We start from the raw sequence: 27787 nt of genomic DNA, 5'->3' as shown, positions 1-27787 counted from the left end.
AGTCTGTGTGTAATGAATGAATCTAATATACAAGTTTCACTTTTTGAATGGAATTACTGAAATAAATCAACTTTGTCATGATATTCTAATTTTATGACTGGCACCTGTGTATGGCAGAAGAATTTAGTTTTTATTTAGAATAACTAACAATTAATACTTTTTATTGCTTAGTTTATCTTTCAAAAAACATTTTAAACACATAAAAAGTACATTTTTAAAAGTAACTGCCTATTTATAATAACCAAATTATAGATATCTATATGAGCAGAAACTTTAATGTGATGATGTGTTAATTTTATATGTAGATTACTTAGAAACAAGAAGATGTAGATGAAAAACAACATCTATATATTTTAAAGGTTCATGGTCTGCATGGGTTTTGCTGTTTTTTCTTCACCTGTATTGGTTTTGCCTGGGTAGCTAATTTTTTAGTTGCAACCAAAAATGTGTAGGTTAGTCTTTTTGGTAAATTGCGCCAACTTTAAAGAGTGTGGGAGTATGAATTATGTGCTCCATGGTTGTTGCACGCTGTTCAGCCAATGCTAATAGGTCTTACCTTCTGTTTCTAATAGAATATATATATAGTAAGAAAATATATACTGTATATGCATATTTGTCAATTAAATTATGCTGTATCTACTATTTAGAGGAAACTTCTCTGGTGATATGATTCCTGTTGCCAGCAATGTATAAGATGCATTCTGCAACAAGGCATTTCAGTTTAAGGTCAGTGTAATCACTGTTTTGGGTTGTGCTGTGCCTGCTTATTATAGTAGTTTGTGTATAATTTACAATTGTAGACTAATAGGCTAATTCTTTGCAATTATTTGATAAAATGAAGAAAAAACAACACCAATGGTTTGCTTATTTCAATTTGAAGTGTACGTAAATGATAACAATAACATTATATAACAAATATGAAAAGATATACATATTTAAGGATAAACATCTAAAACATATGCAGTATAAAACATGAGACTGAAGTGCATTGCAGACTGTTACTTGTTACACAGAAAATGTTAAAACATCAATAAATTTGCCAGTAGAAATACCTATGGCTGTGTCAAACCATATCAAGCACATGTGTCTCTATTATAAAAAAAATCCTGTGTGAAGGAATGACTAGGACACGATATGTGATCTTCACGTTAAGATCACGAAAGACAAATAAAAGACCTGCAAGACGAAAGAGAATGGCCATGGAACGTCTCGCGGGGATATAGAACATGAGATTCTTGCAAGACACGCCCTACTTACAAGCAATATCAGAGCATGGCCAGCAAAAAAAAATCAGTAGTGTAAAGGCACGCAGCACACACAGATACAGGGGTCTCAGTGCATATCAAGCATATAAAGGACAATGCGTTATAAATGAAACGTCGACGACTAAAAGATTGCATTAGAGCAAACAAAAGAACGACAACATCATTTATTTATATAGCACATTTTCATACAACAAATGTAGCTCATAGTGCTTTACTTAATGAAGAATAGAAAAATAAAAGACACAGTAAGAAAATAAAATAAGTCAACAACAATTAAAATAGAATAAGAGTAAGGTCCAACGGCCAGGTAGGACAGAAAAAACAAAAAAAAACTCCAGACGGCTGAAGAAAAAAATAAAATCTGCAGGGATTCCAGACCATGAGACTGCCCAGTCCCCTCTGGGCATTCTACCTCATATAAATGAGAAAGTCCTCTTTGTATTTAGGGCTCTCACGGAAGGACTTGATGATGATGGTCATGTAGACTTCTGGCTTTTAGTCTTTTAATGTTGGAGCATCATGATGCTTTGAGTAGATGGGTGGCGCAAGCCGCCACCACAAAGAAACCGGAAAAAGAAACAGAAGAGAGAGTAGGGGTTAGTACGGATCTTAGAGCCACCATGAATAGTTATTATAATGAATTTAACATACAGAGTATCAGGATTAAATTAAAGTGAAGTTATGAAAAGGCTGTGTTAAAATAATGTGTTTTCAGCAGTTTTTTTAAAGTGCTTCACTGTATTAGCCTGGCGAATTCCTATTGGCAGGCTATTCCAGATTTTAGGTGCATAACAGCAGTAGGCCGCATCACCACTTCTTTTAAGTTTTGCTCTTGGAATTCTAAGGAGACACTCATTTGAGGATCTAAGGTTACGATTTGGAATATAAGGTGTCAGACATTCCGATATATAAGATGGAGCGAGATTATTTAAGGCTTTATAAACCATAAGCAGAATTTTAAAGTCAATCCTGAATGACACAGGTAACCAGTGTAGTGACATAAAACTGGAGAAATGTGTTCGGATTTTCTTTTCCTAGTTAGGATTCTAGCAGCTGCATTCTGCACTTGTTGCAAACGATTTATGTCTTTTTTGGGTAGTCCTGAGAGGAGTGCATTACAGTAAGTAACCTAGTCGACTGAAAACAAACGTGAAAATTAATTTCTCAGCATCTTTCAATGATATAAGAGGTCTAACTTTTGCTATGTTTCTTAAATGAAGAAATGCTGTCCTAGTGGTCTGATGAATATGCGATTTAAAATTCAGGTTACAGTCAACAGTTACCCCTAAGCTTTTTACTTCCGTCTTGACTTTTAATCCTAATGCATCAAGTTTATTTCTGATAACTTCATTATATCCATTATTGCCAATCACTAAAATTTCAGTTTTCTCTTTATTTAGCTTGAGAAAATTACTAGTCATCCATTCAGAAATACAAGTAAGACATTGTGTTAGTGAATCAAGAGAGTCGGGGTCATCAGGTGCTATTGATAAGTACAGCTGTGTGTCATCAGCATAGCTGTGGTAGCTCACGTTGTGCCCTGAGATAATCTGACCTAATGGAAGCATGTAGATTGAGAAGAGCAGCGGACCCAGGATAGAGCCTTGTGGAACACCATATAGGATATCATGTGTCTTTGAGTTGTAATTACCACAACTAACAAAGAATTTTCTTCCTGCCAGGTAGGATTCAAACCAATTTAAGACCCTGCCAGAGAGGCCCACCCATTGACTAAGGCGATTTCTAAGAATATTGTGATCAATGGTGTCAAATGCGGCACTCAGATCTAAGAGGATGAGAACAGATAAATGGCCTCTGTCTGCATTTACCCGCAAGTCATTTACTACTTTAATGAGTGCAGTTTCTGTGCTGTGATTTGTTCTAAAACCTGACTGAAATTTATCAAGAATAGCATGTTTATTGAGGTGGTCATTTAACTGCATAATGCCTGCCTTCTCTAGAATTTTACTTAAGAAGGGCAGGTTAGAGATGGGTCTAAAATTTTCAAAAGCGGAGGGGTCAAGATTATTTTTCTTGAGTAGGGGTTTAACTACAGCAGTTTTAAGACAGTCTGGGAAGACCCCTGTATTTAACACTAGAATTACCAGAGCCTACGAAAAAACTCGTAAATCCGTCCCACCTTAAATCGCTTCTTAAAATTGTTCACAGCTCTCCACCAGCGTCTTTTGTCATCTAAATGTGCTGATAAAAATCAGGCTGCAAGCAGCCAGCTATTCCATCCCCCCACCGACTTAGAACGTGCACAAACTTCTCCCAGCTCATGCCTTGATTGATTTTCTGGGAGTGAAGTGGAGTTTTAGAGTGGAAATAATAGATCGTTGTTTGGAACACATGCATTTCATGTCTGTTCCGTTTCTACAGTAATCTGTGTAAACACATTGTTAAAACAGAAACGTTTTTTATATTCTACTAGCAGATGACAAATTTTAGGCATAAACTATATAATGTATGAAGCCTGAAGTATCCAAGAAATACTTTCACAAAAGATACAAATCTAACACAACAATTGCACTTCTATTCAAAAATATAACTGCAGAAACAAAAAGCCGCCTTAACATGCGACATTGACACCTGTTTATTATGACTGTCTCCGTGGCACAATAGAATCAGCTGCCGACTGGGAATCATAAGGTCGCGAGTTCGATCCTGCACCACTCTGTTTTGAGAAGTAAACTGCTCTTAGTCTTACTATTTTAGAATAAAAACATACATTTGATTTCAGTCTGTAACAGCCGGTGTGATTTATGATACTTGTAAAGGTTAGCTTTGTTTTTTTTTTAGTCAGTTTTATTATCTCAGCCGTGTTCACGGACCCAAACACACCCCACCCCCGCATCTGACACTGATGTTTTCACATAGACGTGCTGTAACAGAGGTAAACTCAGCTCCCTTCTACATCGAAGCAAGAATACACATACCATTGCTTGCATACTAAAGTGTCAGCAGGTAGTTTTCGTGGCATTACACACATTTTTGAGCATTCCCTCTGCACACTACTTGTGACTTTAGGCTTTAGGAAGTAAGTAAATAAATAAAGGTAAATCGTGTCATAAAATAATTTCTTCAAAACGTCGAATGTTATTTATTTGGCACGGACATGCTCAAAAAATACATGTGTAATGCCAGAAAAAGTGCATGCAGATAGCGCATGTCTGTGCCAAATAAATACCATTCAACGTTTTGAAGAAATCATTTTATGACACAATTTACCTTTATTTATTTACTTACTTCCTAAAGCCTAAAGTCACAAGTAGTGTGCAGAGGGAATGCTCAAAAATGTGTGTAATGCCACGAAAACTGCCTGCTGACACTTTAGTATGCAAGCAATGGTATGTGTATTCTGCTTCGATGTAGAAGGGAGCTGAGTTTACCTCTGTTACAGCACGTCTATGTGAAAACATCAGTGTCAGATGCGGGGGTGGGGTGTGTTTGGGCTCGTGAACACGGCTGAGATAATAAAACTGACTAAAAAAAAAAAAAAAACAAAACAAACCTTTACAAGTATCATAAATCACACCGGCTGTTACAGACTGAAATCAAATGTATGTTTTTATTCTAAAATAGTAAGACTAAGAGCAGGATCGAACTCGCGACCTTATGATTCCCAGTCAGCAGCTAATTCTATTGCGCCACGGAGACAGTCATAATAAACAGGTGTCAATGTCGCATGTTAAGGCGGCTTTTTGTTTCTGCAGGTTTTTTTTTCAATAGAAGCGCAATTGTTGTGTTAGATTTGTATCTTTTGTGAAAGTATTTCTTGGATACTTCAGGCTTCATACAGTACATTATATAGTTTATGCCTACATTTTGTCATCTGCTAGTAGAATATAAAAAACGTTTCTGTTTTAACAATGTGTTTACACAGATTACTGTAGAAACGGAACAGACATGAAATGCGTGTGTTCCAAACAACGATCTATTATTTCCACTCTAAAACTCCACTTCACTCCCAGAAAATCAATCAAGGCATGAGCTGGGAGAAGTTTGTGCACGTTCTAAGTCGGTGGGGGGATGGAATAGCCGGCTGCTTGCAGCCTGATTTTTATCAGCACATTTAGATGACAAAAGACACTGGTAGAGAGCTGTGAACGATTTTAAGAAGCGATTTAAGGTGGGACGGATTTACGAGTTTTTTCGTAGGCCTTGTTAATTCTAAAGTTAATGACGGATTTACAATGTCAAGAATATTATCAATTAGCACGCCTGATACATGCTAAAACTAATCATCAGGACCAGGTGTGATTGAAAAAGTTGCAGGACAAAGCAAGGTCAGAAATAAAAGGCAAAGAGCAGAAAACAATGTCTTTTTGCATTCGCATCATTCAATGCACAAAACGTAGATTTACACAATAATGGACCATACACTATGAGAATCTGTGGTCCCGCAACAGTTAAAACAACAACAAATTTAATTTCAAAGAAACACAATTCGGTCAGGTGTATATTTGTGATCACGGAGAGTCGATCACAACGCGAGCAGCAAAGACACGAAGTGGCATAAAGGACAGCGGCTGTACAGACTTTAAAATGATCAAGCTTCACAACGTGAGCAGCGTTACATGTCCTGCAAGAAAGAGATTTAACCACGCCCGGGGCTGGAAATAAAGGACAATTATTGTTTTTACAACATCACGCGAGACAAGGCAGTGAGCCATCATTTAAAACAAGTCCACAGACATCTAACCTAGCAGCTGTTGGATTTCTTTTTGGCAGACATGCATCATGTGCTCCCAGCTCTTAAAACAACGACATAAGGCAAGCAGAACAGGCAGCTTGCAAGCAGCAAAAAGACAGCAGATGATCCGATGGCATATCCTTAGCGGGTGTTCAGCTGTACTCCCCTTTACAACGCGAGCAGCATTATACGTCTGGCGAGAAAGAGATGTAACCACGCACGGGGCCGGAAATAAAGGACAAGTATTGTTTTTACAAAAGTTTTTAAATTAAAAGTGAAAATAATGCATATGTAACAATTCCCATGAAAATAACAATCTTTTAAAATTGTATATCCAGGAAACCAAACACGGGGGTGGGCGAGCGAAGCGCCCTAGTAAGTAATATGTTTAAAACTTTATAGAGCATCCTCAGTAAACAAGAGATATTTTTCATATGTAAAATATGATGCATATTTAGATACATATTAGAAATAAAGTATGTAAAAGTAATCAGAATAATCCTTCACTGCTGTGTGGTAAAGCTGCAGCTGCCATTAAAATGATTTCATATTTGACTGTTGCTTTTCACATCTGCATACCTACTGTGAGTACAAGAATGTCTACACACTCTTTGAAGCTTTTCACCTTTTTTTGGCCCAACAAACTATAAATAAGTCACATTAAATAAGATTTTTTAACCTTTATGTACTGTAGCTTACATTTAAACATAAAAACTTAAAAGAAACAAATGCACTCTATTGGATGAGTTTACAGTACACATCCTTTAATTAATGCAATTGTAGATGAACTTTGTTATAACCAGTTGTGTTCCTGCACGGTCCACCTTGCATTTTTTAACTTGCACTGCATTTTTATCACTCTTTAATTAATATTATTTTTATCAGTATGCTGCTGCTGGAGTATGTGAATTTTCCCTTGGGGATTAATTAAGTATCTATCTATCTATCGATCGATCAACCGATCAACATAATAGGCCAATGAGCCTGCAGCTGTCATTTTTTTCAAAATAAATTCAGGTGTCCCGGTAAGTCTTCTCTGCTGGATATGGCATTTCAGAGTAAATGAAAGCAACAAGAAATAGTCCTTAAGTATAATTTGGAGCATTGTAAAAATAATTAACAACTACATAGACTATGCCTACAAAAAAAACTAAACATGCTTCAATTGCCTACGTGAAGGCTAAAATGAAAAAAGTGTGGAATGATGTACATATTGTAGTATAATTTCTCAACAACATCTCACTATTTCGATTGATCTCTGCAATTAGGAATAATACAGCATTTCCTAAGATTTCTGTGCTGTGTTGGTATAGGCATATTACAGCTGTTTCACCCAGTACTACCCTAGATATGTGCCTAGTTTCCCAACAAGTATTTTTATCCTTTTTGCTTTCCACCCTCCCCCACCATAGCCTAAGAGAAAGCTTTAGATTCGTCAAAAATTTTGATCTCTGGTTTTTGGTGGATCTTGACGTTTCAGGGTCCCCGGATACCGAAAACATTAATGTCTTGATGATGGGTGTGTGTCTGTGTGTATATCTGTGTATCACTGGACGGAAAAATACCAAACTTGAAACTTAAGCCTGTTATGCGATGACGATGTGCTGATTAGTTTTTGAGCCAAATCGTGCAAGAGAAAGAGGCATTCTTGAGGAACCCTCAAATAACGTAATTCAGCAATTAATTATGAATTTTTCTCATCAATTGCTATTGTAATGACCTATTTTATGATCAGAATGATCAGCATCAGAACAGTAAATAATTACTGAAATGTTACAGAATATACAACCCCAATTCCAATGAAGTTGGGATGTTGTGTAAACCATAAATAAAAACAGAATACAATGATTTGCAAATCCTTTTCAACCTATATTCAATTGAATCCACTACAAAGACAAGATGTCTAATGTTCAAACTAATAAACTTTATTGTTGTTTTGCAAATCTTCACTCATTTTGAATTTGATGCCTGCAATACGTTCCAAAAAAGCTGGGACAGGGCAGCAAAAGACTGGGAAAGTTGAGGAATGTTCAGAAAACACCTGTTTTGAACATTCCACAGGTGTAGAGGTTAATTGGAAACAGGTGTTTGTCATGATTGGGTATAAAAGGAGCATCCCTTCAAAAGGCTCAGTAGTTCACAAGCAAGGATGGGGTGAGGTTCACCACTTTGTGAACAACTGCATGGGCAAATAGTCCAGCAGTTTAAGAACAACGTTTCTCAACATACAATTGCAAGGAATCTAGGGATTTCATCAGCTACAATCTATAATATCATCAAAAGATTCAGAGAATCTGGAGAAATCTCTGCACGTAAGCAGCAAGGCCAAATACCAACACTGGATGCCCGTGACCTTCGGCACTGCATTAAAAAGCAACATCATTCTGTAAAATATATTGCCATGTGGGCTCAGGAATACTTCAGAAAACCATTGTCAGTTAACACAGTTCGTCGCTACATCTACAAGTGCAAGTTAAAACTCTACCATACAAAGCGAAAGCAATATATCAACAACACCCAGAAACGCCGCCGGCTTCTCTGGGCCCGAGCTCATCTGAGATAAACTGACGCAAAGTGGAAAAGTGTGGTGTGGTCTGCCGAGTCCACATTTCAAATTGTTTTTCGAAATCATGGACGTTGTGTCCTCTTGGCCAAAGAGGAAAAGGATTATCCGGATTGTTAGTGCAAAGTTCAAAAACCAGCATCTGTGATGGTAGGGGGGTGTGTTATTGCCCATGGCATGGGTAAAATTGGGTTGTAGTTCGAGTGACTTGGTCCCTAGGGTGCAAAGCCTACTGATGCTCATGTCTGAATTTTTGCATCACACAATGTTAAATTGTGGTTGTGTATTACATGTTTAAATCGACAGAGAAGTCAAGTTTTAATGTGTCTTGAATTCTGATCATTTGGCCAAAAATGTGAATATTTAGAAAATGATGCATGTTTTCTTAAATCTGTTATATGTGAGCTGGATGTAGCTCTGGACTACTAGTAGTATTTGATGTCACATTGAGTACTCAATAATAAAAAGGTCAAAGGAAATGATGAAAATAATAGAAATCAAAAGCGTTCTTAACATTTTGTACTGTAACATTACATTTTCAAACTCACTTAACCCAATTAATGGTCACAATGTGCTGGAGCCTGCATGGCAGCACTGGGTAAGGCTGTAAACAGGCCTGGACAGGGCATCTTATTATTACAATTATTACAGGACACACTCATGCACACAACTACACTTGGGCCAGTTTACCAGTTTGGATGTTGGACATAAACCTGTGCAGACTCTACAAGGATAATACTTTATTTCTGTTAAATTATTGAATATATTAAATATTTGACATTATTAATATTATCATTATTGTTGTTTTTATTGTCTATTAAACTTTTATTGAAACTTCTTAATCTGCTTCTTGACCTTAGGAATAAAGATGGTCCCAGCAGCCTTTTGTGTAAGCCAGGAACAAACCCTGGATGTGTTATTCCATCACATGTATGCACACACCCACATTATAGAGTATATTTTGAGGGTACAATTGAACAAATACACACTTTTTTGATTTTGGAGGTGAAACATTCTATCTCTCTATTATAAAAAAAAAATCTTGGGAAGGAGACGAGACGTGATCTTCTCGGAAGACAATTTGACATCCTGCGAGAGACACTTTAACATCACGTGAGATAAGGCAGTGAGACAACATTTAAAACAAGTTCACGGACATCTAACCGCAGTTGTTGGAATACTTTTGGCAGACATGCTTCATTTGCTCCCAGCTCTTAAAACAAGCGACAAGCAGAACAGGCAGCTCACCAGCAGCAGAAAGACAGCAGATGATCCGACCGCTCCTCCTTAGTGTGCTTTCAGCCACCTACCCCTTCACAACGCGAGTGGCAGACAGGAAGTGTCAAAAGGACAGCTGCTGTACAGACTTGTAAATGATCGACGCATAGCGCAACAAACAAAACATGCAGCTTGCCAGCAGCAGAAAGACAGCAGCTAATACAACAGCATCTCCTTAGTGTGCTTTCAGCTGACCCCCCTTCACAACACGAGCAGCGTTATACGTCCTGCGAGAAAGAGATTTGACCATGCCCGGGGCCTGAAATAAAGGACGTATAAAAGAAGTATTGTTTTTGCAAAAGTTTTAAAGGAAAAGTGAAAATAATGCATATGTAACAATTCCCATGAAAATAACAATCTCTGGGGCAGCATGGTGGCGCAGTGGTACCGCTGCCGCTTCAAGGTTAGGAGTGGTGTTTGCATGTTCTCCCCGTGTCTACATGTTTTTCCTCCCAGGATTCAGGTTTGTGTGCATTGGAGATTCTAAATTGTCCCTAGTGTGTGCTAGGTGTGGGTGTGTGTGTATGTGTGCGCCCTGCCCGGGGTTTGTTTCCTGCCTTGCGCTCTGTGTTGGCTGGGATTGGCTCCAGCAGACCCCCATGACCCTGTAGTTAGGATATAGCAGGTTGAATAATGGATGGATGGATAACAATCTCTTTAAATTGTATATCTGGTAAACCAAACCTAGGGGTGGGCAAGCGAAGCGAGCAGGGTGCGGATCCCCCTAGTGTTAAAAAAAAAACAAAAAAAAAAACAAAACACATCAGCCCAGGGCAAGTACACACACCATTGGAAACTTTTAGACCCAGGATTTTGAAACTATGATGCAGCTGTGCTTACTATAGCATGTGAGTTAATACTACACACTACTTCATAACATAGGTATGAGTTCCAAGATACTTCACGATACTTTAAAGTTATTTAAAAATATTTTCTAGAATTGGAGCAGAAGAAGGTTAAGTGACTTGCTCACTACCCCAGCTTGATTCAGAGGTCCAGATTGAACCATCAGTTTTTCCCTATCCTCAGCCTCTTCTTTAATCTTGACTTAAGCACACAAACAAAACACAACTGTTGCACAATGGAAAGAATATACTGTATAGCTGTTAAAATGCTGCTGGTGCTGGGTTCTCTACTTTTGTCTTCGTGCACCACCTCACTGAGATCCATTGTCCAATACTATGGGTTCTCTTTATTAGTACTATGTTGACGATACACAGCATTATCTGTCGTTCCCTCTGGGGACAGTGCAGTATCAGCTTGAGTCTCTGCTTGTCTTACTGATATCACAACCTGGTTGAACGACCACCATCTACAGCTCAACCTGGAAAAAACTGAGCTTTTTGTGATCCTGGCCAGCCATTCGGTTCAACTTGGCTCACTCTTACTAACACCTGCCAGGTCAGTTTGCAACCTTGGTGTGGTGATCAATGAGCAACAATCTTTTTCTGACCACATTTCTACCGTTTCTCATAGACGCAGGTTCACACTGTACAGCAACTACAACAACAACAACAACAACGGCATTTATTTATATAGCATATTTTCATACAAAAAATGTAGCTCAAAGTGCTTTACATAATGAAGAATAGAAAAATAAAAGACACAGTAAGGAAATAAAATAAGTCAACATTAATTAACATGGAATAAGAGTAAGGTCCGATGGCCAGAGTGGACAGAAAAAAAAACTCCAGACGGCTGGAGAAAAAAATAAAATCTGCAGGGATTCCAGACCATGAGACCACCCAGTCCCCTACTACAAGATCAGACCTTATCTGACAGAGCATGCAACACAACTTCTGCTCCAGGCTTTGGTATTGTCATGTCTGGACTTACTTTAAGCCGCAATGGCCAGTCTTGTACAGTATTTACCCAGCCAAGACAGGTACAAGTCGTGACATTGACTTCCAGTAGCAGCACACACTAAGTTGAAATCGCTGATGCTTGCCTACAAAGTAATCAGTGGGTTAGCACCTGAGTACAGTATATGGAGACACCGGTTACGCATTATACACATGCTCGCTCACTGAGGTCTGCCAGGGAACAGTGTCTGCTGATGCCGTCTTTCTGTGGTATCAAGTCTTAATCCAGACTCATTTCCTGTGTTGTTCCTAGTTGGTGGAATAGACTACCCACCTCCATCCAAACTGCTGACTCCCTCAATGTATTTAAGAAGCAACTGTTCTAAGAATATGTGCCTAATTGAAAAGAAAAAAAAACTTTTGTTAATTTTAATTGTGCCATTGACTGTAATCTGTGATTATAAATTATTAATTATTACATCAGTTTCACTTGTAACAGTCAACAATTTTTTTCTTGCCCTATTACACTTGCTGAGCAAACAGGCCCTAGCCCAATGTTACTCAATTATGTTTACCTGTTTTGTAACTCGCTTTGGATAAAAACGTCTGCTAAGCAAATAAATGTCAATGTAAATGTATTATATCGAGTGGAGTATTGACAAACTACATTTTGCTTTCTAGCTATCTCTTTTCCAAAGTGTGCAAAAATAGTTTAATGTAAGTGAAAAATAATTTAGAGGGGAGTCTTGTGCAGGGAAATGTTAATTTGATTTACTGATCATCTTCCAGTTCTGCTTACTAGTCAAATTAACCCTGTTTAGTTGATGTAAATATAGGACATAATTTGTATTTACCAGAGTACCTTCTTTTACCATAGAAACAAGTAGAAAAAAGCAACGTCACTTCACAAAATGGTTTGACCTTTTCCATTACAGTGTTGCAGGGCAGTCTCTTTGCCAACAACTAGAAGCAACTATAGAGCAAACCATATGATCTATTTTACATCTGTATATTCACTCTACTCCTCAGAAATAATATACAAAGCATAAAGGCCTTACTTCATATTTTGCATTAATTTTCCTGTTGTTCAATAAGTGACTGAGATCTATGTAAACTAGGGCTATCAGGTGCTATAACACATGAAGTACATTAACACATTCACCTTACAGAGTCTAGTACCCCACATTGTAGTTTTATTTTGATAAATGTAAGCAAGACTTTAGCTAAGTTGGTTTTTAGGGGGATAAAGGGTAATCATTCCCTGTTGTCCTTGTGTTGTATAATTTCATTTTTGAGGAAAGTATCCAGTTGTTGTTACTGCCATTTGTCCGATGATTGCTGGGATAGGCTTCAGCCATCTCACTATCCTGTTCTGGATAAGTGGGTTAAGAAAATAAATGACTCAGTGGCTATTTAGTAATAAGGAATTTCAAAAAGAATTCAAATAGCACAGAAATCAATGTGGTTTGGGCAGTTAAATGGTTAAAGTGGTCATGTTAGTTAGTACTATGTGTGTGTAAGCTCTAGTCATAGTTTAGTCCTGTGGTATATAGTTTATATGAATACTTTCAGTACTAGTTCTGGGTCAAATAATAGATCTAGTTTCCAAAAGCTGGCTTTGGATATACAGTACAACCTCAATTATCCTGTTTAATGACCGGCGCCCATCATCCAGATAGTCGAAAATATAAAAATTCACAAATTCTAGAATAGGTGCTGTACAGTGAAATTCTTACCTTTCTTGTGTTGTTTATGAAGTTTTCTTGACAAAATCAGACAGGAGATGCTGCTTTGTGTTCTTGCAGCGCTTCAATTTTATTGACGTTCGGAGTTTGCAAAGTGTTAGGATGTCACTAAAATTTGAATTTGCTTCCTGCTCAAGAAAGTCTAGCAATGTTTCGGCACAATTTAGCGCTTCTGCAAGCGAAACTTTCTTTTCTGAATGTTCATCTTCAACTGCGTCATCGTCGCTTTCTTCCGGCAATTCCGCACTTGACTTCACTTCCAGAGCAATGGTGGCAGCGTCTTTCACTTGATATCCAGGATGATCATTATCAGAGAGTAGCTATTCTTTGATGTTTTCTCTGTTGACGTCTTCAATTCCAATTTTTGCCATGACTTTCGAAAGGTTAAGTTCGGCATGTCATCCCAACTCCCTGAACATGAGAAAATTGTGTCCTTAATTGTCCATTTCTTGTAAAACTCACTGAGATCTCCATCTTCTTCCAAGACTGAACGGAGTAAAGATTTCCTGTAACGACGCTTGAATGCTTCTAAGACGCCCTGATCCCTAGTTTGCTTAAGCAATGTCATGTTTGGAGGAAGATATGCGGCGAAAATCTGGTCATTGCTTGTTTTCAGGACATTTTCGCTAGGATGGGAAGGTGCGTTGTCCAACAGTAACACAGCGCTCTGTGGCAAATTTTTGAAGTGTAGATCATCTCGAACAGCAGGAACAAAATGTTTAAAAAAAAAATCTTTAAAAATCTCTCTGTTCATCCATGCTTTGGTCTGATTGTAGTAAAGGACAGGAAAATTGCGCATTTGTATTCCCTTAAATGATCGTGGATTCTTAGACTTTCCAATGCATACAAGTTTCAATTTGTGCGAACCACTACCGTTAGTGCATGCTAGCACTGTTATTCGTTCCTTACTGGACTTGTGACCTGGAGCAGACTTTTCTACTTTTGATACAAGCGTTTTTGACGGTAAAGCCTTCCAGTACAAACCAGCCTCGTCAGCATTATAAAGTTGGTCAGGTGAAAGATCATGAGCCTCGACAAGTCGTTTAAATTCCGTTACGTAGAGAGCTGCAGCGTCAGAATCTCTGTTTAGTTTCTCTCCTTGGATGTCCAACTGTCTAATTCTGTGGTGAGATTTGAAACATCGCATCCATCCTTGAGACGCAGCAAATGGTTCAGGAATCTTCATCTCACAGTGAAACCATTTCGCTTTTTCGAGCAGCAATGTCCCGGATATAGGACAACCCTCGGCACGTTTTTGCTTGAACCATTCGAACACAGCTCTATCCAGATCGTCAAATTTTGAACCCTTTGTTGTCTTACGTGCACTCGTCACGTTAAATGTTTAGGACGAAGTTACAAACTTGTAGAGTTCATCTTTCTTCCGAACAACATCATGCACAGTTTGATTTCTGATGTTAAATTCCAATGAAAGTTTAGCAATTGATTCCCCATTTTCGGCATGTTCAATAATTTGCAGTTTCATAGCAATTGACAAAACAACTCTTTTTCTTTTTACTCCTGCACTGGACCCCGACATTTCAGCACGAACTTACGTGAAACCGCTTTCTAACCTCGAGGTGCAGACCGCAACTGAATGAACCCGGAACAAGGCATCGCCTACACGGACAATGCAACCCATACAAAACATATTGACAAACGGCAGTCGTCGGAAATTGGAAATGGGGAGGGAGAGTGTTTGTCCTCTGCATCAGATTAAGTCTAATGGTTTTTCACAGCAGGGGATCGCCTGACTGGTGCACAGATACTATACTTTCAATCCTTTTAGAATAATTCTCAGAAACCCATCGACTAAGAAAACTTAAGCTATAGTCGGAATTCTTGGCAGTCTTGTGATGTCTAGCAATTTATTTTTTTAAGCGATCCTGTATAACCAAATGCACGGTTAATTGAAGACCGGATAATCGAGGTTCCACTGTATCACTTAAATTTTGAAAAACATTTTTTTGCTGGTGGCATTCAAATTTCTAAATTATTTTCTGTTTGCTCCATTACTTTAGTAAAATTACAAGTAAGCCAAGCTACTTCCGTAAGCATTGTAAACAAGTGCTTTATAGCGCCCGACCCGGCATAGAATACGCAGAGGCACGTGTTCACACTCAAGGTCTTTATTTTTCTTCAGCTGTGTGACACGTCTTCCCCGTGCCACACAGCCCAAACACAGTCCAAAACACAAACACACAAAGAAACCAAACACTTTCCTGCTCCACCACTCCTCCCAGGCAACCTCGTCCTCTTCCTCCCGATTCTGGCCTCGATTGCTGGGAGGCAGGCCCTTTTATGCCCCACCCGGGAGTGATACAGGTGCCTGACCAGCTGGTCTTAATTGCACCTCCGGGTGGGGCTGATAAACCGTCCAGTGTGGTGGCTGGATCTCTGCAGCACCCCCTAGCGGCCACCCCATCTCCCAACCGGGCTGCTGTGGTGGACTCCATGTCCCATGGAGCCACGGGGGAGATTGAGGAGGAATCCACTGCCAGGGAGACTGCCCCCAAGCGCCCCGGGGGAGGTATTGCAAAGTCCATGATGGCTCCCCCGGGACGTATGCATCAGAGGCGTCCCGGCCGGGCATGGGACCCGGGTGTCCGTCACAGCATATACTTACTTTCTCCATTGTCAGTTTTCCATGCTTTAAGGCTGAGAGGTGTTTTGCAAAGTGCTGCCAGTATCAATGTTGATAGCTGAAAATATGGAAAACCTGCTGTGCAAATCCTTGTTAATTTTCTTGTGGAAACTTGGACCAACTTGCAAACTCTCCTAAATTTAAATCACTGTTGTTGTCTTCATATTGACTACCTTACAGTGTGAAACTTCCAAGGCTTTACAGAAAAGTATTTTTTTTATTAGTTTTGCTGTATTTGTTTTTTTCTCTGCATTTTCACAAATAACAATTTGGCCTCTTGTCAATAAGCCTTCAATTACTGAACTGAAAAAAAACATTTGATTTAGTGCAGTTTATGTACAGTATTAGAAATTTGGCAAGACCAAAACCCATACAATTTTCCCTGTTCTTTCTCTGCAATTTATTTTAGACTTCTGTAAAGCAAAGACATATGAAGGAGACATTAACAATATACAGTCAGTGGCCACTTTTTTAGGCATATTTATCTAGTTAGAGGTAGAATCTCCATGTTGCTTCCAGAACATTCATTAAGGATTTTGATCCATGCTTGCTCAAGCGCATCATGCAGTTCCTAAAAATGTTACAGCCACACATTAATGCTTAAACCCCTTTTTGCACCTCATTTCAAAGATGCTCTATTGAGGTGACACCTGAGGATTGTGCAGGCTGTTGAAATGAACTGAAGTCACGACCATATTCATGGAGCTAGCTTCAAATGCCGCTTGTTTTGTGACATGGTTCATTATCGTGCTGGAAGTTTTAATTTGAAAAAGGAAAGCCTGGTACGTTGAGACATTCATTTGAATCTCACTTTAAAGTATGAGGCTTAATATATGCCAGGAAAACATTTTCCATGTCATTATACTATTCTATTGATTGAAGGAAAGATTTCTTCATGAGCTTCATGAAGATTCTTCATGAGATTTCTTTGAGCTGATTTTACAAATTTTGACCCAGCCACCTCATTGCATGGCCATTTGAAATGCCTATCACACATATTTACTCTATTGTGTTAAGTTGAGGGTTTGTTGAAGAGGACAAAAATGTCATTATAAATGCTGGAGACTATGCGATTGCCTGAAAAGTTACATTTTTTTGGCAACTAACCAAACTCCTGCAATTACTAGTACTCCAGGATTAGGGAGTTGGACGCAGTAGTAGGCCATATGCATATTATGTAATACTTTTGACCCAGGAAGACTATTAACTCTTTTAGGGCTGATGTCGACTTTTGTCAAAATTCAGGGGTAGAGGATGGTAATCAGCTGTAAACTATGACAAAACTCTCCCTTACGTTTTAGTTCAACTCTCTTTGCTAGAAGGAAAGTTACTTAGCTTTATTGATTTTACCTCGATTCCCTGCACAGGCTTGAGTAGCGAAGAGCAAAAACCTCTAAAATAGCATCGACAACTGGCGAGAGACCAAAGCGAATGTGCAAAGCAAAATACTCCATGGATGTTTTACGTAATTTTGTTGAATAGGACTCTTACTTGTCTGACTCCAAGTTTGATGCAATTGATCAGGAGATGGATATCAAAAATGAAAGTGTTGTACCAGCATCATCTGCTCGGTCCCCAACTGATCATGGTGCTGAACACTTTCATGTAGCTGATATGCCTACAGCAGCATTCGCCTGCGATGATCACCACTTATGATGACAAGAGATACAAACCATATTGCGTCACACTGAGACCACTACCGCCACCCTCCTGCTGTGATGCTGAACATGTGCCAGCAACAGCCACAGCACATAGTAACAGATGTTTTATGTTGTTTTATGTGTGAAACCATTGCCTTTTGTGCTTTACAGAAAACTTGAGTTTTTTGGAAAAATAATTCAGCCCTCAAAGAGTTAATATGACATCCTAGATGTAGGGAAGTGTGACAATGTTGGTCCCTGGTCCCCAAAACCTATACACCTAGAATTAATAGAATGAGGTAGGCATCAGAAGGGGATTTTGTTAAGTGTGATAGCAATACGGAACTGCTAAACTACCCAAGAGTATTTGTACATCATAACTTAATTCCTTTTAAGGTAGCTCTAGAGATGTTTATCAGAAAGCTGTTTTGCAGAAAGAGAAACCAAATATATAATCACTAAATACAGTAAAATGCAAGAGGTAAATGTTGATTGGTTGGGAGAAGGATACCTACAACTGAGAGACGTCAATGCCTAGGAATAGATATGTGATCAAATGTGTTTTAAATTAGATAAAAGGAGTAGCTATTTCATATAATACAGTAGCAAAAATCCCTCAGTCATCCTCATTGACACAAAGAAGGATTTGTTTTTATTTCATATGTTTTATATGCCTTATGTTTATTTTTCTTAGCATTAATAACAGTACAGTAAAACCTTGGATTACGAGTAACTTGGTCTGCGAGTGTTTTGCAAGACAAGCTAAAATTTTTAATAAATTTTAACTTGATAAACGAGTGAGGTCTTGCAATACAAGTAGTGCGTACAGTATATGCTTTGTCTGCCAAGCGTCACGAGATCACAACTGAGCTGATGGTTCTTCTCTCTGTGTCTCGCTGCGGGATTGTGGGTAATCTTCTCCCCTTCTCGGTCTCAGTCGACATGCCTCACTCATATAGTCAACATCTGTACAAGTGTATACTGTTTACTATAGCACTGTGACCATGTGTGTTATGTAACGTGCAAGTCTTTGTCTTGCACCCCAAAACATGAAGCTGAGTCTCAGTACTTTAGCAACACCAGCTTTATTCAGCTTGAAACAGGAACAGCACGGTTATTTATTGTAGCGGGATCTGCCACTCTCCTATACACAGACACAGCAGTCAGGAAGGGTCATGGCCAGGTTAGTGGCCAAGTAATACTTTGCAGTGCATTTATTATGTTCCTTGTATCATCCATCACTGGCAGGCGCTTATAGCATGTCCGCAATATTTTTGGAATTGCTTTTACGGCGAACTGCTACAGCCCTGGTAGCCTGCAGCTGCTTTGGGACGCTCTTCCTTGTGTCATCCCATTGGGTGGGAATCCCAAAAGAGTTTAGAAACCTTCCAATGCGTAAAGCATTTTTTTTAATTTTGTGTCCAAGTGTAGTGACTGCTCAGGCAAAAGCAACTGTCATTGAATCGGTTCCTTGTTAAAGTCGCAAAAATAGAAGAAGATTCCAGTGAGACAACAGATAGGAGGGATTCCATTAGTTATGGTGAAATTCTTCCTACACAATAACCCTCCTCCTCCTCTCTCTCGTCTACCTCACACCAGCCATGATTCATTTCAAAGGTAAAGTGCAGGTTAATTTGGTTTTTTTATATTTTTACTTTTATATTTTGTATTAATCATTTTTATATGAATAGTTTTGGGTTGTGGAATGAAAAACGCAATGCAAATTAAAAAATGCAAGGTGGAGAGTGCGAGGCAGGTATAACAGTCTATAATCTTGTGTAGTGTTAACGTTTACCCCCCACCCCCCGGGTGGAACTGAAGAGTCTGTTGTTGAAGCTGTTCCTCTTTCTGGAGATGATACTGTTCAGTGGATGCATTGGATTCTTCGCGATTGACAGGAGCCTGCTCAGCACCCGTCGCTCTGCCACAGATGTCAAACTGTCCAGCTCCATGCCTACAATAGAGCCTGCCTTCCTCACCAGTTTGTCCAGACGTGAAGCATCCCTCTTCTTTATGCTGCCTCCCCAGCACACCACTGCATAGAAGAGGGCGCTCGGCTCAACTTCTGAGTGAACAGACTGTTGATTAGCAACATTACACTAAACTACTGAAGTGTCTGTGGGAAAGCAGCAGGAAAGAAAAACTATTGATCAATAGCACACATTGAACTGTATTTTGCACAATGACATTGTGCATACACATACCATGTTATCAATCAAAAAGTTTTCAAGCCAAAAAATAATGTGTTTGCTGTTTTTTTCACCCAAAATTCTCCAGATCTTGTGCTCTGTGATGTTTTTTTTCTTTCTGATATTAAAATTGAGATTGAAGGGCAAACAAATTGCTACCGTGTTAGAAATCCAGGAAAAAGTCACAGGAAGTGCTAGACACAATAACAAAAGATGAGTACAGGCTATATTCCTAGAAGTGGAAAAAGCACTGGGACAAGTGTATTATATCTCAAGTGGTGCATTTTGATAATGATTAAAATCAAATTGTTGTAAGTTGTACAATCAAGATTTTTTTAACAATTCAGGGAATTTTTGGGTCCCCCTATTTTATATTAAATTGTTTTTTTAATGTAAACTATTCATTATGTTTGTAATGTATGATTCTTGTGATCTTATAAAATGTTTCTGGTTTTTGTTTATGCCGTTTGGCAGTAAAGAAGTTAATTTATTAATTTTTATATGCCTACAATATTAGAAAAATTGTATTTTTTTACCAGAATAATAAATGGCAGTAAACGTCTAGAAATCTTTCATTCTTTTGGTATCTTAGATCATTTTAGTTGAATTTATTCAGCCATATGCTCCCACTGAGATTGATACACACGTGGGCATGCACTAATAAACCTTGAAGAAAAGTGTATTATTCTATCTAATGTGTCATGCCCACTCTCTTCGCATCACAGCACTCTGTCAGCTGCTTCAGGGTTTCTGAGGAATGGATGAGGGTCACAAGTGGTGTCCAACTTGCTTGAATAAGCAACAAATTCTTTAGGTTGTTAAATAATGATACTGATTTCTGATAGACTGCAAATATACTCACAAAAGGCCAGGTCTCTGGAACAGTGAATTTCTGCCACTTCATTAGCTGCTTGTTCAGCTTTGCAGCTTGTCTGGTATTAAATTGTTTTGTGTAAATAATTCTCTTTTTTACTGAAGTTGGTTTTCTGAGTTGATTTTAATGCAATATATTGATTAACTATTTAGGATGGAGCAACTTTTTCTAAAAAAAAACAACATAATGAATAGTTGATTAAAGACTCTGTACTTCAATCCTGTTTAAGGATTTAAGGATGGGGTATAGATATATTGTTCAGTCAATTACACAGAAAATATCATTGTAAATGCAGTGTTTAAAAAAGGTAAAAGTATATTTTTGCTTCTTTAATATTTATTATTTAGAAGAGCACTTTTCAAATTATAATTTTATTTGAAGGTGGATGGTTGCCTACAGAAGGTAATGGGTCAGTGTAAAATGTATCATTTTGGAATAAAAGGGGTTAAAGTGGTGCAGAGAGGATCTTTTAGAATCTAGAGTGTCCCGGGAAAGATGCTAAATTCATTAAGATTTTTCTCCTTCATCCTCCACGTTCAGTCCATTTGAAGCACCATTACATCTTTTCAGCTGGCTTCCTGTCCAAATTCTTTTTCTGTTCTGTTTTTCTTGCTCACAAAAGGTGGCTGCACTGGGGGTGTATTTGTTTTGAAATGTTAAGAAGCCACTTGAATTGGGATTGGACTGGGATTTGTGTAATGTTTCTACAACATACATTGGTTATTTAGGGGCCTAAGTCTTAATATGGCCCCTCATTGATTGAATACAAAGCCAGCATTTCACAGTATTAATGAAACACAGAGAAACGAGTTAATGATCTAAACCCTCTGAGTCATTGTTGTATACCATTCCCATTATGAGCATAATGCCTTTATTTATTGGTTTTTCTTTTCTATTTCCTCCTTTATTTTTGTCATTCCTTTTCACTTGATTTTCATGGACATGTTTTAGAACATTCAGAGTATGAACATAAAGGCACATTCAGAAAAAGGTTTTCACAGAAATCATTAAAAGCCTTCTCTCAGAATAACATCTGGGTCCATAAAATTGATCTTACTGTGTGTTGAGTATTATATGTAAGACTTTAGATTTAAAACTAACCAAAATTGTCACTTGCACTTTATTAATCTGAATTTATATGACTGCATACCAGTGTTTTTAAAGAAAAAGAAAGTTGAAAAAATACTTACTACTATAATATATAGCATAATCCATTATCATCATGTTCACTTATGGATCACACACATCTTTTTCTTGGGCCTATTTTGAAGTCAGCTGTTGGAAATCAAGTTTTAAATTTGATGAACTAGTGTTCTCCAAATTGTAAGTTTTTAAGTAGCTAATTATATTTAATCATAAGCTTAATTAAATTATGCCAGAGCTTTAGAGTTTTATATTGGTTTAAGTCTTGTAGTCAGAGAAGCCAATGCTCTGAGACCTTCATTTTCATCGTATTACACTATATAGCTGTTACTGATGATTGATGAACGTATTTGTATTTTTCTTTGCCACTAGAAACAAACAAATACTATAAAGTGAAGCCAGTTGTGCACTTTTTACTTTCCTTCACAGGTGAAGAATATTACCCTGTATCTTGGCGTTTCTGATGTGCTTCACAATTTTCTGAATTATGTAATAATGCTTATAAAACATATATTTATTGCTATTATTTTTAATTGCTACTCGTTTACTGGGGGATATCAAAGAATAATAGGCAGTTAACAAGGCCAAGTATGGTTTATTATAATTTACAGTGTGCCTCTTTTCATTTGAATGCAATGCTTGGAAAAATGCGAAAGCCAGTATAGCATATTTTGCTCTTGTCTTTAAATATTTCCATAAAATTAGATGAAAATGAAAAAAATGTAAGTCATTAAATATAACATTTTCCTGTATGCAAATTCTTTGACAAAACAGTATTCAACTCAAGAATGCTTTTTATGTTTTAGGTCTAATAATGCATGCGAAGAATGTAAAAATTAAAAATTTGTTTAAAATCAATTTTAAATGCTTTCCTTTGTTGACGGCTTTTGTGTAAATTTTTTAAAAAATGTTGCTTTTTAGTAATGAATTAATCTTGCCGTTCATTGAGGATGCTTTATTTCTGGAGGTTTCCTGATGCTTTTCATACCATGATTTTATTTGTAATTGAAAAAATATGAATATATAAGCAGGGTGTTTTTAATATATATATTTTTCGCAGTGGTGTGTAGTTTTGTGGCTGAAAAACAGAATACTTTAATATGAGGAGGCTTATTCTTCTTACCTTTTCGCATATTCTTACTTTTCAATGGAAACACAATATTTATAGATAGATGCATTATACATGTATCATCCCATAAATGTAGTAAATATAAACTTTTTTTAAGCTAGCATCAAATGTCCTGTGCACATGTAAAAACAATTACCTACTTTAAACTTTACAGGTCAATTTAATTCAAGTTGTAAATGACTCAGAATATTCATTTTTTTGAGTAGGCTTCCAGCTCAAAATCCCAAATCAGGGGTTTTGTATGTCTGCTGCAGTAAACCAGAGAATATTGTGGATAGAATTTACCATTTATATTGACAGCAATGGTAATGCTTGTGTTTGATATTAAAATCAGTTTTCATCCTTTTTCAATTAGAATTCCTAAGCTATTATTTTATGTATTGATAACATTCTCAGAATCATTTTATCCAGTTCAAAGTCTTGAGTGGGACTGATCCTATCCCTGCAGCTGCGAATGCAGGGCAGGAAACTGCCCTAGACAGGACACCAATCTATTGCAGGGCTCACTAATGCAAACAATCAGGGCCAATTTGGAATTGTCAGTTAACCTAGACAGCATATTTGGAGTAGTAGGTTCTAGACAGGAGTACCTGTGGGAAAAATTCATATAGACACAGGGAGATTGTACAAATTTCCCAAAGGCAACTGTCAATAGGATTCGATTTCAGAATGTTGGCTATGGGAGGTGACATGACTCTGCCACATTTTGTATGTCTTGATTTATAAACTTGTTGTCGTTCAATAGTTCTTCAGTAATACTGAATGAGAAAAAATATTCTTAACATTTATGGGCATTTACACATAATTTACAGTTAAAGTAAAAATTGCCTAATACAGAACCAAATATAGTAAGTGCAATCAAGATATTGTGCAATCAGATGTAATTTTTAAAATATGAGCTAATTAAATCATCCGTAAATTTTATAATTATTTCAGGAAAGGAGACTTTAAAGGGTAGCCTTGTGTTTAAAATGATAGTTTTTTTCCAAATCTTTGTTCCACAATGAGATGTCAATGAACAGAACATCTGATATTTGTTTATCATTAAAGCTTTTAATTAATTGCCATACTACTACATTTAGTTAGCAATTCTTATTTACTTTATTTTACCAGCTTTTACTGGTGGGTCAAGTTCCATGTTGGCAGCTTCTAATTTTTCAGAGTTGTAATCGGTATTTTTTGCTGATTTGTTTGCTTAGGTTTATTCAACTGTTATGCCCTAACAAATGCAATCAATATATCCAGAGTGTTGTTTGACTTTTTTTTTTCTTTTTTAGCAAGTTTCAGTAGTTTTTGATTTTCAGTACAACACATATATGTTTATTGTTTCTTTTAACTAAATATTTTAGAACCTTCAAAGCCAAGAATATTGCTTTGGCGTGAGAGATGTTAAATGCTGAAACAGTAACCAGTGTGAAACAATTTTGCATATTGCTGCCGAATCTGAATATGTATGGCTTTTTTTTACATGATTGATAACACATGTGCAATTTATGTGGGTTTTTGTTATTGGGTATATATGAATTTCATTTGCTTTCTACAAATTTGTGGAAAGTGGAAAAACCTTAGATTTAAAAGAAAATTCTATTAATACTATAATTTATTTTTAACACAAAAATGTAGTAAATGTTGTAGTAAAACCTTAGTTTCTCTTTTTTTGTATGATGGCAGTTAAAGTTGGCTTATGTGGTTGATTAGCACACAAAGCCTTTGCTGCATGGTATTTTGAGATAATTAATTCCAATCCTGGCTGTGCTTACAAGACGAACATTTCACTTTTAAGATGTGCATTTCACTTTTTAAACTATATTTATCTCATTTGTAAGACTGATGCATTTAACCTAAAATATAACTGAAAAAAACATTTTTTATTGACAAAGTTGTGTTAAATTATGCTATCCAAGCAATTTAATTATTATACTATGCTGTAACATTTTATTTTACATTGAAAATGATAAATAGTAATAGCAGTATAAACAATAAAAGTTTGACAATAAAATAAAAAAACACAGTATATATGCATATATTACCTGACCTGAGCTGTTTTTTAGCGTTTAATGCACAAAATTTAGTCAATTAGTCAATTGGTAAATAATTCTTTCATTTAAAAAGTAAAACTGAAAATGAAAATCCTTTGGAGAGAATGTGTATCTATTTTTGAAGAGATTTTCCTTATTTTTTTTTCAGGATAAAAAATTGACTCGGGTCCTTTTATAATAAAATTGTATGACATACCCAAACCTGTTTCATTTTGCAGGTGGGGCATGCTCTCTGTTATAGCCTGTGAATTTAAAATCTCAAAAAAGATGACATGCCTCAGAAACAAATGCCAGACCTGCACTATACCATAGGTCAACAACAAGAGAGTAGGCCTTACCACTTTATGCAGCCTATCCCCAAAATGAACAGTCAGGCTTGCAGCCTGCACAGTCCCAAACATGTTTGAAAAACTGTAAAACCTCTTTCAAGAAGTCAAAACAAAGTTCCTTTAAAGACTTACTATTATAAAAACTCAAACATTTTCCAAAGAAAAGTAAGGTAGGAGCAACAAACAAATGTAACAAAACAAACAAAACCAAACTCAATAACCTGAAACAGCACCTTAATGTGAGAGCAGGGTTCAAAAACCAGAATGAAAGCACAAAAAAGGACAGGAGTATAAACTTAATGCTGAAGTAACCATTTCTTGTAGTGCTTCATCTTAAGTAGCACTAGAGGCGGCTCCCCAGCTGTGGTCTCAGATGGTCTAACTTTAAGTGCTCAAGGCATTCAACATGGAGAATAAATTATATTAACATAATACAGTACTTTAAATAAAGTAGATATTTTGAAGTACATATAAAAGAAAAAAAAATAAACCATTAACAATATTTCCTAAACAGAATTTAAATACAACAAAATTACCAAATTAAAAGAGGGCAAAATTGACAGACTGACTGAGGCACTCACTTGCACTATTGCCCATTTAGCTAAAAAAACTGAAATTTCACAGGTTGGTAAACTTGGTCAGTAGTTATCTACAATGAAAGGACATTTCAGCATATCAATATTCACAGATAAAAAACATCACCCATAATAGAAAAACTAAATACCCCCAAATCTCAAAAATGCCTTGACAGATTTAATTGAAACTGTACAAAAAAGAAAATAATCTGAAACTTTTTTTTATTTGTTGATATTTGTCATTAATAATGTTATAGCAAATGGAACAATAAATGCATCCCCTGTTTTGCCACAGAGCTGTCAGGGATCACATGGAGAAATGAGGCATGTGCTGCTTCATGTAAATGAAGACCATCTCTAGAAGCAAAGTGAAAAGAGAAAAGTTTGATGAAACTCTAAGAAGACATGTTTAGCAAGTGCTTGCCAGGTGCCGTGGCTTTTAGCGTAGTCAATTTTGTGCAACTGACCCATTTTGATCTTTTCATGTTTTTGACGACCCACAGACAGCATTTAAAGAGTGGCAGGGTGTCTCCCTTTGTGAATTGAGCATGATTAAAAGGTGCGTGGAGGAGGAGAAATAATTACACTGCTTTTTTTGTATCAGAGCATAGCCTCACTTTTCAAAAAGTCAAAACTTCTGTTCACCTGCGTATTGTGATTTACATTCGCAGTACCAATTAACAATCAGTGTGTTAAGTGCTTATTGAAGTAAAAAAAAAAAATGAAATAAAAAAGTAACAGAAAAAATCTCAAATCAACTCATGGAGCAAAGCGACAATTGAACAGAATGCAATCCTATTTTTTTCTATAGCTGATTGAGATGCTATTTTTCAGAGTGGAGTAAGAGAACAGGGCAGTGCTTTTGAGTGAGGACAAAGTAATTAGTAACTTTTGTTTGGTAGACATTTATTTAAGTCCACTGTGTACTGAGGCAGTACTAACTTTACGATTTCATGCTAATGGACTGTTGCAGTTTTTATCTTCGAATGAATGAACTTTCAATCACCATTCATTTAACTACTACTATTGGTGATTTCATTTAATATGGAGACTTGCTGCAGTCTGTTTCACACCAACACCACCAAGGACTGTCTGTAGTATATTCAGCGGTAATCTAATAAGATTAGCTCCTGGTAAAAAAAAATATGAATATTGTAGTCATATAGTACTTCTGATACATTCAATTAACTAAGCACACTATAACTGAGGCCCACTGACTTAAAAAAATTACTTTGCAAAGGTGGGTAATACAGCTAGTTTATTAATAAATATAAAATGGTAAATGTGTTACTTATACAGTTTATTGATTAATAATGAATGTACAGATAAATTATTAATCACCCTCATAATATTGCTTACATTTTTTGTAATTTTTATCCTTTTAAAACAAATTGTTTACATTAATTTAATGTGATTGGTTATTCTTTTGTCCATATGTAAAGGTAAATAGTACTTTTCTGTCTTACAGGCAAGTTAAATAGCCAGGAAATGTTTAACAACATAACAAACAGTAACATGGGAAATCCTCGTCTCTCTCCTCTGCCCACTCTCACCAATGTAGGCCCATTGGCACAGATCAAACAGCCAATGACTCTTGGCACCATTACTAAACGGACAGGGTAAGTGTATTGCATCACATTCACATGTGTTGTTCATCAAGGAAAGCCCATTAATATTGTTTCAGCCATGGCATGGTTGATTTTATGTACTACATTGAGTTTGCAATTTTTTTCTTAAAAAGTTACCTGTGATTGAAGAATTGCATGATCTTTAGGCATATTATGTGCAGTTTTTGCAGAAAATGGTATAACTAGATTCATATGAATTGGAAATGTGCTCTAAAATCATTTATTTTTATTAGAGGTGAATTTCTTCAGAA

General features: G+C 36.9%; 1 protein-coding gene across 4 annotated transcripts in view; it reads left to right on the top strand.

The window, feature by feature from the left end:
- Positions 1–27787, top strand: part of bcas3 (BCAS3 microtubule associated cell migration factor) — an 846307-nt gene that overhangs the window by 395308 nt on the left and 423212 nt on the right. For all 4 annotated transcript variants that reach the window (XM_039756733.1, XM_039756734.1, XM_039756732.1 and 1 more), the window contains exon 16: positions 27377–27527. In XM_039756733.1, coding sequence (XP_039612667.1) covers positions 27377–27527 — 151 coding nt within the window. The remainder of the gene's footprint in view (positions 1–27376; positions 27528–27787) is intronic.

The sequence above is a fragment of the Polypterus senegalus genome, chromosome 6 (assembly GCF_016835505.1).
Source record: "Polypterus senegalus isolate Bchr_013 chromosome 6, ASM1683550v1, whole genome shotgun sequence".
Lineage (NCBI taxonomy): Eukaryota > Metazoa > Chordata > Cladistia > Polypteriformes > Polypteridae > Polypterus > Polypterus senegalus.
Note: the sequence above shows the minus strand (reverse complement) of the source record. Positions and strands in the feature narration are given on the sequence as shown.